Raw genomic sequence first — 14,378 nt, 5'->3', positions numbered from 1 at the left:
AAACCACCTATATGGTCACGTCATAGGGCCGAATAAAATAAGAAACGTTCCATCTGTTTCTACAGTTTTTACCCGAAATTGGCATTGCAGCAGAGATCGAAGTCACTGTATCTCTCAGATACATCGAAAACTGTGACAGAACTTTTGGCACCTCTTTGTCATTAAAGAATGGATCCGATATTCTATATTCTCTCGTCTTTAAGCGTCAGACATTCTTCCAATAATTGAAAATAACGGGTAAAATCTACTGGAAAAGTAAGCTTCAGAATTTTTGAAACGTTATTTCGGCTCCGTAGTCGGAAATGGAGTTGATCTCTGCTCTTGATGGTACTGAGAAAGAAGCCCGATGCAAGAAATTTCATCGCCTTCCGACGGATAACCGACAAAGTTGGACCTAAAGTCTATAGCGATATAAAAGAAACGCAAAACGAAGGAATGGGTGTATGAAGGGACTACGCGGAACGAACGATAGGATCGAAGTTCGATCGCGAAGATTAAACGAGGATCGAAAGGAAGCCGGAAGCAAGACGAGGGTGCAAGTCTGCCCGCAAAGTGAAACAAATTGCCGCGAACGAGCCCCGATTCGTCGACACAGTCGTTGATCCTTTCTTTAATTCCGTCATAGAAAATCCGGCAAGATTTTAAAGTCGATCTTCGATTCCTCTTCAACTTTCGGATAATCTTCTTGCGTTCATTCGAGTACCGGTGAATTGTCGAATTTCGTCTTTGAGAACCGCAATTTTCTACTTGATATGCTTTGCCGTGGCAATGGTCGAAGGATATGATTTAAACGCTAAACGCTAAAACGGTCACGTCCTGCAATAACGGCCAGTATCAAAAATCTTGATCGCGAGAACAGCTTAATTCTCACTTTTTCGCTGCGTTTCCAGCAAAAACCTCTGGAAAGGCAATTAAAAGTTCCAAGCTGTTTACCGGCGAGCGAGCAAAAGCCGTGAACAGGTAAACAGAGAATTAAAGTTTCCGAAACGAAACGGGTTCGCCGGCTAGTGCTTAACGAGGACTCACGAAATGCGTCTTTTTAAAAATCCCGTAATTATGAAAACCTTCGTTATAAACTCCACCGACCAATCGTAAAATTTTAATGGTGCCACTTGGATCTTTACTCTTATTAATTTGATTTCACGCGTATAATTATCGCGGGAATAACGGCGCTGGCGGCGGCGCGTCGCTGTATATAAATGAGAAGCTTTATGCACGACATCGATCGGGTTCCAAAAACAGAGAGATATAGTTCAGCACAGTGAACAGATTCCGCGTTATAACGCTTTAAAAGTATTTCCCTAGTTTTCTCTTATCGTCGGATGCCAGACCGTCATTTACGTTCACGGACATCGAATTTTAAACATCGTTATCAAGTCTCTTCCTTCAGTTACTTCGTGTTATTATAGAGTCACAACGTTTAATTGCTTCTTCGCGTGTTCGTTTCTATTCGATGAAACGATGAAACCATCGACGAGTTCGTTCCTACAATATTGATAGGTCGTTTGGCAATCGCGCCGAACTTATTTGCAGCAAGACTTTTTGCACGGTGTCCAACCCCGATAACGATCGGATAATGCACCATCCGTGGCAGAGAATCGAATCTAGAATTGGAAGTTTGAGATCTTAATCTACTTTTAATATCCTGCGTCTGAGAGGTCTCCCGTAGCTCAATGATCGCGGATCAACGCCAAGGAATGGAAAAGTTTGCTCGTTCGACTGGTGAACCGAGAGATACCGGTCGTTCATTTTCTCACGGAGATTGCAATGGAAAAGAAAAGAATACCCATCGATGGAAACCGAAGCTAACTACCCCGAGATCCTGACCATCCATAGGGTCAAAGAGTAATGTCACGGAGGTGAATCTTGTCGAAACTCCAGACATCGTACCGTTCCGTTTTCAACTCTGTCAAGATCAGGGAAATTCATCAATCTTTGTACGGACAATCCTTGTCGCGGCTTAATCTGCAAACGTATGTATCTCTCGTCACGTCTGACACGTTCTACTTTCTAACGAATAAAGTTCGATTCAATTGCGTTCCGATCGATTTTCCACGAATCTTATTAAACGATTATTTGTCTTCCAACTTGATCGGTCTCGTGATATCGGCCGGATCATTTCTCCATCGTTAATAAAATGTCGAGCGTAACTAATACGCAATTAATACCCGGCACAGACCGAGCTATCGATGATTCAATGATTAGAAGTAGCTTCAACTAATTACACGCGTATCGCCCCGACCCTACGATTAATCATTAATTATCCTGGCTAATGAATTTCACGCAAATAAATACGATAACGTAACGAAAAGTTTGATCTATGGCCACAAAATACGGAAATAGTCGTACCGATGCTTCCAGTCGAACGATAAATTCAGAACTCCGAGATTAAATATATATATCTTCTTCAATCAAGAGGCAAACACCTGTTTCAGAATAAACATTTATTACTTTCATTAACCCTATCGTCGTTTCGCTCGCGTTTACGATAAATTTTTGTGACTTCGGGCGTGTATGTGGGTCGAATGAACGTGATTTCTCTTTCACCAGGCTAAAAAAGCTTGGTGCATATTAAAGTACATCGTGGCCAACTGGAAATCATAAATCAAAGATTATGTCTAAACCGCGTGCATTTTAAATAGCAATTAAATGTTTTTCCGCCACGTAGAAAATTTAATACATCTTCGTTCTAATTACTTTCCCTTCAGAGTGCTACTTACGCGCTCTTGCAACAACGCTTCAACATTTTCCCAACATTTTCTCTCTACATTTTTAGTTTTTTCTTCTGCATAGATTTTTTTGTTCCTTTGAAATTTGGTTGACCGCTGTAATAATTTTCGTCAGATCCCGTGCTGGTAAGAGATATAGAGTAGGATAGTGTAGAAAAGTTTTGATATACTTGATACAGCGTGTCATCCGCATGCACTCGTTAATTTATGAAACCGCGAACCATCGTTTCTTGAACGAAACCGACCTTCATCTACTTCTGAGATATTTCACGCTTCTCAGACGTGTATGGCAAAAATTATGAAATGGCAAGTTCGAATGGATTCAATTTACAATCATGTCGGTATGGAATAGCATCGATTGAATTCTACTCGAGATCTGAAAAAAGTATTATCAAGACGATAATATCAATTTTCAGACGGCGTATAATATATGCGAGACTGCGAGATCAATTACTCTTGGAATCGTGTTACAAATTGTTTAACAGCACACACAATATTGAATTTCGACAGACTACTCTGTGTTTCGATTACATTCGAGGGTAACGGAATACATACCTTGTCTGCTTACTACCTAATGTATATCTGCTTACCAGAGATCCTTCATCAGTTGAATTCTAGAGGCGTTTGACTCGCAATATGCACAACGATCTCTAGTTGCAAGTTTACTTGGGCTCCGTTCATGACGGAATTGCAAGCGAAAGCTGACTTTCGTCAATTCAAACGATCTTCTTTTTTTAAGGCACGCTTTCTTGTTCTCTTTACGCATCGTCTGGTACGAAGACGAATCGTCTGGTAAAAATCAAGGTTTAACGTGGGAAGGTAAAAGCTGAAAGCGAGGTTTGCAATCCGTCGTGAAACACCGACTATGTGATAGGTAAACACGTACTTTGTTAAACTTTCAAACACAACACAGTGAATATAATCTCTGTAACGCATCGATTAAATTAACGAGACAAACGAGTGGAACTCGTCGCGTGACTATGACTTTCAGAAGCTGTCTCTCGGTTGTCTAGCGGATATATCATCGATATGATCGAGTCTGCTATCGACTAACTTGTATCACCTTCGATTCACAGTAACGGCGAATTCCCTCGAGTCTCTGTACCGACGTCTTACTTTATCAAATTTTATGGAATGGAAAACCCGAGTATTTTCTCTGTTCGCTGGACAAGCGGCCTCTCGTGGGGATCAGTGAAACAATTTGTAATATATCGAAAGCAACAAACGGCAGGGAAACGTTGGATTAAATGAAATTGATAAGCGAAACGATCGCTGTCTTTCTCTCTCTCCTTTTTCTTCGTAACTGATATTTCTTTTTTCTGTCTTGTCAGAGCAACAACGTATTTGCTTGTGATCGTAGAATCCTTCAGGAAACCACTGCATCTCCAGAGACATCGCAGGAAATCTTCATTACCGGTATAGATAGGAAGAGGAGAAAATCCGATGAAATAGTCGGACGACGAGGCAGATCGAGGCAGGTGTGGAAGTTTCGAATCCAACGGGAGAGAGACTGCGTACACGGGTCTTGCATCAGAGCGTAATAAAGGCGATGAGCGTTCTTTCATCAGGGAAAAAAGTTTTGTCCCGTTTTGCCACGGAACTTCCGCGACGCCAAGAAAATCTAGTTTGTCCCTGAGTGAATATGCATGGAATAGGAAAGGGAGAAAATATAGATATCGTTCTTAATGCGACGCGCGAAGATACATTCACCAAGGTAAGAAGCAGACGAGAAAAAGGAAAGAAACGAAAGGAAGAACCGCGTTATCCTCTGTTTTTTTGAAATGGGAAACGCTATTTTTATTCGGCTAAATACAACGGAAACATCCCGCTGCAAAGAAAGGTAATTTACAATATGGTAAAGGGAAGGTTTTAACGTTATATACCAGCGAACCAAATGAAACGAACAGTCCATTGTATATTATCGGCGCGCGAAACCCTGAATGATCATTGAATGAGCAATTATATTTCGAAGAAATGGAGCTGGTTTCGATCAAAGGTACGATAATATTTTTATGAACGACAAAGCTAGAAAGAAGAGAAACCGAGGATGATGGAGGAGGAGGAAGAAGTTAACGCGTTTTACGCATGACCCACCATTGTTTTAATTTAATTTTTACTCGCGCGTCTGTATAATCCGTAAAGTAAACGTTTTCCTTATCGTGTTCGTTTTACCCTGTGTATGGCGCGTTCGTTTTATCGGCATTCTTCTAGTTTCATTACGCGTATATACAAGCAGGCACGTACCAGCGTAAGTACAATCAGAGTTTTTAAAGTCTGAAGTGTGGAAATATTGTGTTCCTAGCGTCTGTATTAAAACGCACAAGCTTTTTCAGTCTCTCCCACCTTTTGTTTTCAAATTGGCGCGCTCGCGCCGCTCCGACCGGAATATGAGCACCAGACGCGTACATTTTGCTTAACTTTACATGTTGTTCTCCTCCTGTATCCTTTCGCTAGGAAGCTTTGTAACTTTGTCGCGCTAAACGAAAGAGTTCAACGTTTTCTCTTATCCAATTTCTTAATTTTTTTTTCCATGTCCAAATTCTCCCGCCTAAACTATATTTAGAGCTTTAACTTTATTTATAATTTGAGCGTGTAACGTGGCAAGGTCTGATCAAATTTCTTGTATCAAATGTAAAGTTACTGCATACCGCGTTCAACCGAAACCGTGCACACGGTTATGCACGCTTGAACGAGGATAGGTAAGAAAAAAAAAAATCGAGTTGACCGATTCGTCGGTTATTCCATTAACTTTGGTCAGTGAGCAGTAACGAAGCGGGGCTCGGCAGGGAGTGCAATGTAAATTGGCGGTAAAATAAAAAGAGAGGAAATTGACCAGGGGGTGGTGGCGATAGGCAGCGCGCGTATGGAATTTCCGGTGGTGTCCTTTGAGCCTTCAGTGGCGGAATGAGAAGCAAAAAGTGCCGGAAACAGATGTATCCGTGCAGTTTTTGCTTTTTCCTCGCCTCCCTCCCCATCTCTCTCTCTCTCTCTCTCTTCCTCTGCCTCTCTTTCTCTCGATCGATTCACCATTTTTCTATTTTTTCCTTTTCCTTTTTTCGTTTCGAAACACGGTGGCTTCCTATGGTGATATCGAGGGGATGCACTTGATCGCTAAAACGCGTAACATTCTTTGCATATAGATGCGATATCTCGCTTTTTCTTTTATGATGCATTCACCTTCAAACATTCACCTATAGATATACATACAGAGTGATAAAAGTCGAGTTTGAAAAATTTATGTTAAAGTAATGCGATATATCTTATTTCTACCGTTTTTCCATAGAAAAATTACTGACTATTCGTGAATTATCTTCGCCATGTTTCTGATAAATATCTCTTCAAAAAATATGCACGATCTATAACAACGAAATTGTTTCGTAGAGTCGTAAAGCTTCGGTGAAATCCCAGGCCACGAAAAACGATTGCGTTTCCAATTATACAACATAATCAACGATGATGCATTAGGCGATCCATCGTTCCCAGTACGAACCAGTTGTGAACGAACTCTCTGTTTGATTTCAATCTCTGAAGAAGTAGAACCGAGAAGATATTTGCCCGGTAATCCACAGGGTAAGCGTATCCACAAATCTAATAACGTAATTGCATGATACGAAGAACGAGCTACTGATACCCGTTCTTCAAGGCGAACAAAATAAGGGAAATAAATAGCACGTCCACGCGAAACTTGTTTTTGCTATATAAAACAAAAAGGGAATAACAATGTTCGTTCCTATTCATGACCACGAATATATCCCAATATTCGCCATTGATTCGTACAAAACTACACCTGTGTGCTACATATATCTATCTATATACATGCGTGTTCAGCATTCACATAAAATATGTTATCTGCTCCAGATAAGATACTCTTTCCACGTCGGCGAGTATAGCAATAAAGTCAAACGTAGTAAGCGTCGATCCGTCAATCGGTCGTTTTATCGCCGTCGTGAACTTTTCCACGTAGATAATACCGTAGAACAGGTAGAAACTTTCCGCATTTGGTCGTCGGTTATCGAGCGAAATGTTTTCACCACCTACGCTCTTCTTTTTTCTCTCATCTGTTGTTCTTTGTCTAACAGCAGAATCCACGGTACGTATTTCAACATTTTAACGCGTTTAATCGTACGAACATTAATTACGCACTTTCAGAACGCTTGTACTCTATTTTCTGTTCCATCCACCATAGCATGGTTATAGGAATTCATTAATAGTCATGCAAACTCTGTTGCCCAATTTCAAACAAATTTTCGTTAGATTTCCAGAGAGTATAGCGAATACTCATAACGCACGAGGTAATTCATGACAGCTAGTGTTGCGAAATATTCGTCAGCACGTAAATACAGGCGAGTTAGCGAGGAAAGCAGAGACGTTCCGAGAGTTAAACGTCGTCGGCAGCCGTCTTCTTGCAATCGGTGTAAAATTGGAAAGGAAGGAAACCGTAGGTTCCAGTAGGCGTTGAACGCTCTCCTCGGGGAGCTTTAAAGCCGAAACTTCTCTGGTTTTCGTCGTCTGCATAACTATTTGTTGGCGCGCGCACACGACCTCGTGAAGTTCTGCGCGTCGAAAGTCCGCTCCCGGTTATCGCGTGATTAAGCTGTTTATGCGACCGATATTGTGTTTCCGGGTCGCATGATTTTAACAAGGCAAGTTAAATAATAAACGAAAGAACCGTCCTATCTGATAAACTTTTAACGAGAACAACAAGACAAGCGGCTGGCCAACAAATATTTTAACTTAATTTCGTGAGAGATCTCGAGATCGTGAGATTGTACCTTATTTTCTCGCGATGGCAATACAATCCTTGCGATTTTCCCTTTGTAGGGATCGTAAAATCGAAAAACATTCCCTCGATTCGATTTTCGAATAGTGACAGAACTTCGTCCTCGGACCATCAATTTTAGTTATAATATCGTCGCGTTGGAAATGAGCCGCCGAAAAAGTCGGTAAAATTATTATTGGACTTTTTGCTAGCGTGTTACAGAAAAAATGTCGATCGGTATCTATATAGACGTTTACTTTATGGAAATGTGGCGTCATGGACTACGCTAGGAGATTCCAATTTCGATATTCGTACATTCAGCTTTTCTTGCTATTGACAAAAGAGCAAATATTTCGTTGGAGAAAGTTGTTTCAATTGTTTGCCTTTAAGAAAAATTCCTACCAATACCGGACTTTTATGATTCTCATAGAACATCTTTTTTTCCTAACAACCACAATCCCTGCAGCCCTTCCTATTTCCTCGAGCGTTGTCTCTCTGTCGCGCTGTTAAGCTTCGTGTTTATATTCTAATGAATCGATGTCCAACTTTGATACGACAAACGTATTGCAATATAACTCAAAGAAGTCGCGACTTACCACGGGATCAATACGATTTACGCAACGAATCTTTCTTTGGTGTTTCAGCGGAGCTAGCGAATAAGAAATAGAATGGTCAAAGTTTTACTTGTTTAGTTAATTATCGACCAATTCGTCGGCAAGAATGGAAAAACGTTGATATTTTGTTTGTTTCGGTTGCCCCTGCGTTCGATTCAACGAAACAAAGGCCCGGCTATCCTCTGGTTCGGAAACGAGAGAAACGAAGGGACGAAGACCGCGCCCCGGAGAATATTTGCATCGAAAACTGGATTATAAAGTTTCGTTGTGTTATCACTACTTAAGAGATTAAGGTTTTCTTGCGCAGAGTCTCTTGGGAATTCTAATCGTGCTCGTTAACACTTCGAAACTCGATCGAGGGTCTTTGTTTTGTCTATGACCAAGAAAAATTGCGCTTCGTCGTTGATTAGAATTCTCATATGTCGCAGGAAACTACAATGAAGAACACAGTCGTCACGTTATCAGACTCGGAGATTCTTCTAACAGTAACGGCTTGCACGACTGCGCCCGTATTAGTCGTTCTTCTTCCCATGCTCATTTACTAGTAGGTATCCTATAAAAAGAAAAGAGCGTTTTAGCCATCTTGTGAAATGTACGTTCTTTGTCCTAGTCGTTTGCTCGATATCGACGGTACGTCATGCTATAGACGGTATAGAACGTATTTTGCACTAATGAAAGAACGTATTCTCAGAGGGTGATAAGGTTAATCGCGCTGGCTAATGAAATCGCTTTGTTTCTGTCTTCTATTTTATCAGTTTAATTTTCGTCATGTATCACGTGGTAGTGTCTTGTGTCAAATAAAATAATTCGTATTTATTCGTTTTTATTCGTTTAAGGATACGATACTTCGAGTACTAATTTATACCTTCTATTTTGTTTGTTTAGCAAATTCTGTAAAAACGACTTGCTAAATCAAGTCGTATAGAGATGAGCATTGACCGAAAGCACAGGGACAGCACGACCATCGCAGTATAAAATGTTGTAAAATGTCTAAATGTGTAAATACGTAAATTGTTATGGAATATGTAAAATGATGTAAAATACAGATCTCAATTTTCATAAAACCAGTTCGTCTATCTTGTTGAATTGAATTGAACGAATGAGCGAATCCGAGTCAACCGCAATTATCAATTTCATAGGGAATTTCATATGGGAAATACGATGTCCACCGGTGTCCTCGTTATACAAATTTTCTATCCTCATTACGATGAAACGCTACTGTTCACTCGCTGTTAGTACCGTTAACGCAGAATTAAACGTAAAATCATGTATGATACATGCACGCCGATTTTGATTCGCGAATAAAGTTTTACGATTAGCGGAGGATCAGCCAGTATAGATCGAATAGTCTTTTAAATTCGACGGATAATAGTGTTTGAACGTCGTTATATGTTGTCGATAACGGTATGGCAACGAACACAACGGTGTGTGGGCTATGTTCGCGTTGTAATTTTAGGGAATGAAATTTTGGAGAACGTCGGTTCGGATAATTACTAGGATGTATCGGCATGTGTTTGTTAAAGCCGGTTATTGAATAATAATTTCGGCCATGCAGTCGCGGCATCGAATAGTCGAGTGGGTTGGAATAAAAATGTGGGCCCATCGTCACCGATCACGCTGTTCGCGTTTAGTTACGCAGGACGCGCGACCATTTCGTTTAATGGAATATCCGTACACGATTGAACAAATCGATCGGCAGAATTTATCATATTATTACGGGACGTTGAGAAACACGATGCTTTCCGATTCGTTTGGCCGGCTACGACATCATGGGAACAATTGAAATTGCTGATAATATGTTTCATCGATTCAGTCAGTTTAACCCGTACGATGTTTTAACTTCGATAGATATTCATTTTTCATTTTTTATCGTACATCGCGAATATTTTCTTGGTCCGGTAGCTGTTCCTTTTTTCCAGTTCACTATTTTCGTAAATGGAATATCATATAGCGGGAGAATAGGGAAATTGTTTTAAAATTAGATCGAAGGATTAACGTTTGACTCTTGTCGCCATCATTTATACTGTCATGCTCCTTCTTTCCTTGATAACTTTGTCAGTCCAACGTGTAATTGCACACGACGAAGTATAGAAATTCGTCACTGTAAATTCCGTATAAGCGCTCGAACTTGTGTCACAGATACGTGTCATTCGCGTTCAGCAATCTAATTCGTAATGTATTACACTTCCATTGGCGTTTGTAATTACACAAACACCAAACAAGCTTGAAACAAGAATGTTTCTATATTCGTTTACAAAGGATAACGTCGAATATTCATTACATTTTGCAATTCAGTCGAGTTGAATACAACTAATTTAAAGAGCAAAAATTTCCAAGAGCATAGGACAGTGTAGTAAAATAAACCGTATACATAAAGCTGTTGCGGTGCGAATAATAATATCAAATTTGACATAACCAGAAACTTTCGCGAGTATGATCGGGTCGTTACCCGACTCGGCAATATTTTCTTTCATTGCATTGCAAATTCGAAACGTCTCGTTAACGCGTGAAAACACCAAGTTTTATAGAAACGTAGAAGCTTACTCAGGAATTTCAAAGCTACTCACCGTGAAAATTTTCTTGTCGCTAGTATACATTTAAAGTTACAACGCGTACTTTTATTCATTTCCAGTGAATAAATAGCAAACACCTTGCTCGAATCATTTTGAATCTGAAATCATTCAATAGATATACCCGCTGCCAATTAACCACGCTTATTGATTTACCTTAATAAATCAGTTACTTGCTTGGTAAATTTATCCACAGGACCGTATTGCACGATAATTTACCAACCAATAATATTAACGAATTGACAAGTGATGAATTATGAATTCGAAATTTTTGTTCCACGGACATTCCTTATCATTTTACCTTCCATCCTGGCCTATAATTTGTAAAATTTACTTAAGCATTACTCGTTTTATTATTACACTTATTATTGTAATTACACTTATTATTATTATATTTTTATAGTACTTGTAGAGTTTCATTAACAATTTTCGTTTTATTTTATTCAGTACAACTCGAATGATAATATAGAGCGATATCGATCGTCTGTACGTTTTCATTATACGGTAAGTACGATTTTACCTACCGTCGACAATACAATATCAGATAGAGGTAAAGCTTACTATTGGCAGCGATAAGAAATCAGAACACGTCTCGAATTCTAAAGGTGTAAAGCTTAGGAGGTGAATGAAAAGTCACGCGATAAGGTGAACAAATATTCGGGTTTACCGTGTCGCATAGGGTAGTAGCATAAATGCGTGGTATAGGTATTCTACTACTGCAGATTTCAATTGGATTACTATACTGGGATAAACTAAACCTCGATAACGGATTCGGTATTGCATGTATCTCAAACCGCGGAGGTTTACGTGCATGTGCTAAAGAGTATTTTAGATCTCAAAAGTAAAAGAATCCGGCGATGCTCTAAAGTAATAGAGTCTTTACACCTTCAAACATCGTAGCACTTCGAATTTCGTGGCGTTGTGCATCGCGTATGCCATGTGAAGCAACTACCTGCGTATGGATGCAACAGAGAGTGAAATAATCGAATATGAAAGTTATACGTATAGATGATAACATCTGTATCGTGCATACACCAACCCCGTTCCCTATAATCTTCGTTACTATCCAACAATTACGTTATAAAACACTACTTGGAACATCGAGGAAACCACAAAACGGACCCTTTACTGGGAAATAATAACTCGGGCTTTCCGGATACTCTGCGTGTGATATGTAATAGTCCTACCCTGAATGATTAATGAGAATAATTTATTGATCTTCGTTGGCCGCTGTTTTACGAACATTTACATCAGGGTGAAAGTTATTTCGTTCGGTGTTCCATGTTTCTAAAGAACATTCAGTGAAATGAGCATGTTTAACGTGAACATTCGTCAAGTACTGTATATAGTGGAACTGGCTGGAATGTTCACGTGCACCTGGCCAATTGATCCGAATAGTAGTAAGAAACAAATCTTTTTTCGCAACATCCGATGGTCGTTTGCGATATTAAACGTTGTTTTTCTAACGATATCCTTGGTATTCGCTATCTTTCACTTCCGACACGATATACCTATTTTGATGAAAACTGTCTCCGAAGTAACAGCTCTGTTGGAGGTGCTCTTCGATTTGATTCTTTGTAGAAGGAATAACGCTCACCTACAGGTTATTTGGGTTTGAAGCATGAGCTTAATGATGTTTCACAATAAAGATACGGTAAAAAAGTTTGTAGATTTTTTTAATCAATTCAGGTTCTGACAGGAAAAGTCAAAGCATTCCTAGAAGTGGCCAGTGAACATGAGACTAAGGCAATAGAAAGATACATGGATCGTTACAAGCAATTTCTCTCGGTAACTGCAATGGGATATATCACAACCGCGATCTCATTTAGTTTGGCGCCTTTCTTCTCGGCCCAAGAATTACCAGCAGATGGATGGCTTCCATTTTCCACCGAATCACTCGGAATATATTGCATGGTCTACGTTAACCAAGTTTACTGCATTTTTCAAACGGCATTCTGCATCGGCGTTGATTTCACGATCGCTGTTTTGTTCAGTTTCTCCGCAGCCAGACTAGACATACTAAGAATGAAACTACGGCACGTGAATAGCTCTGACATATTGGTAAGCTGTATCAAGGAACACCAAGAAATAATAGGGTAAGATAAATTTCTTTTCTATCAAGATATACATACATATATAGCCTTAGTGTAACGTTTGGGCAATAGAACAACGCACAATGAGATATTTGAAAAAATTAAGTTAATCGGATATTTATGAAAATTGAAAAGCATAGTAAGAAAAGAATGGTTTGAAAAATAGGCTACTGACTATGAAGTGAATTTTTAAAGTACTTACTGTCAATCGCTCTGAAGATAACATCCGAGATAGCATAGGGGTAAGAAATGCATTCCTCTCACACACCAAATGTTCTCCTCAGGGCGACGACACCATTTGACTGATTTCTAATAAATATACATATATCAATGTCATATGCTCCATGATACAATCGCGATATTTTGTCATTTTTTGATAGTTTGTACTAACATATTCAGTAGCTTCGTCTAGACATGAATCTAAATTTTTGTACTATTATCTCGTGTTATCACTTTCTTATTAAATACCTATCAAATAATCATCTAAGAAAACAGCCGAACATGATGCTAATGTCATTTGTTATTTGAATTTTTCTTTTATATAATCAATATTTCATTGGCTGCGTTGAATCGATGCATGATGCAGTGCATCGTACTGCATTTATCATTTAAAGGTATAGAATAAACAATGCCAGAGAGTTAAATCTTTACCGAGTTAAGTAAATTGAGACCGTGTCATAGTCAGATTTGTGGAGGATACTAAAGCTACTGTTGAGACTTTATTATTCAAAACGAACGCCACGATGGGAAGCGCTGTGATATGCGGAGCTTTCCCTCTGATTTACGTGAGTCTGGCCTGCTCGACAGCTTTCCTTTCTGCACCATTCGTAGCGTAGCGTAATAAATAAGCAAGGAATGGGATCTTAATGTATTATACATCGAGCTGTTTTAAATGAATATTTTTATAATAACATTCAGAATCAATCATTGGCCGTAATGAGTCAGTATCTTTCTTTTGTGGTGTCTGGTTGTACCCGCCTGTACGTCATCTCCTGGCCAGCGGACGATTTAAAAGAAAGTGTAAGCCAACCAAATAGTAACGTTGATAGAACATCATCTCATCTGACATCAACTTCGTCTTCATACATTTTCTTTGCAATTAAACGAGATTCTACTTTCCTCGACTTCAGAGCCCATAATTTTTAGCTTGACGATTGAAATTAAATTTCTATTTGCAGAGCGTGCAGTTCGCAAAATCGATCACCGACGTTCAGTGGTTAGGAAAGCCAAAAGACATGAAAAGCTCCATGCTTATTATGATGCAGAGAAGTCAAAAACCGCTACTTATTAGAATGAGTGGTTTACTACCGCCTCTTACCTTGGAATATTTCGCAAACGTAAGCTTGTTACTTTCAGAAGTATTTCTTAAAAAGCTGATATAATTATTTGGTGAAATGATTTATAGTTTATAACTACAGTATCATCCTACTTCATGGCAATGAGATCAATGATTGAATCGTAATTTTCCTGATATACGTTATTTGAATATGTAAATTACTGAAACATGTAATAAATTTATTGCGTCCGAACCGAAAGTTGTATAATATTTGTTAGATATATTAACACTAACTTTACCAGGAGATTATCAAGCCAACGTCGATCAATTTCTCAAT

The 14,378-nt window shown here is 39.2% G+C and overlaps 1 protein-coding gene across 1 annotated transcript; it reads left to right on the top strand.

The window, feature by feature from the left end:
- Positions 1-2,927: 2,927 nt before the first annotated feature.
- LOC110119586 lies at positions 2,928-14,294 on the top strand. Its single transcript, XM_048408737.1, has 8 exons — positions 2,928-6,819; positions 8,531-8,646; positions 8,988-12,275; positions 12,362-12,768; positions 13,451-13,550; positions 13,684-13,785; positions 13,944-14,102; positions 14,171-14,294. The coding sequence occupies exons 3-8, from the start codon at positions 11,979-11,981 to the stop codon at positions 14,225-14,227; spliced, it is 1,122 nt and encodes a 373-aa protein (XP_048264694.1). The 5' UTR covers positions 2,928-6,819; positions 8,531-8,646; positions 8,988-11,978; the 3' UTR covers positions 14,228-14,294.
- Positions 14,295-14,378: the final 84 nt, after the last annotated feature.

This window comes from Bombus terrestris, chromosome 9, assembly GCF_910591885.1.
Source record: "Bombus terrestris chromosome 9, iyBomTerr1.2, whole genome shotgun sequence".
NCBI classification, from domain to species: Eukaryota; Metazoa; Arthropoda; class Insecta; order Hymenoptera; family Apidae; genus Bombus; species Bombus terrestris.
Note: the sequence above shows the minus strand (reverse complement) of the source record. Positions and strands in the feature narration are given on the sequence as shown.

Bases quoted from the DNA above. Each gene is read 5' to 3' on its own strand.
- LOC110119586 (XM_048408737.1), top strand. From the start codon at position 11,979: ATGAGCATGTTTAACGTGAACATTCGTCAAGTACTGTATATAGTGGAA. The intron at 12,769-13,450 runs GTAAGATAAATT...TGTCATAGTCAG, and splicing joins GAACACCAAGAAATAATAGG to ATTTGTGGAGGATACTAAAG. The intron at 13,786-13,943 runs GTAAGCCAACCA...TTCTATTTGCAG, and splicing joins CGGACGATTTAAAAGAAAGT to AGCGTGCAGTTCGCAAAATC.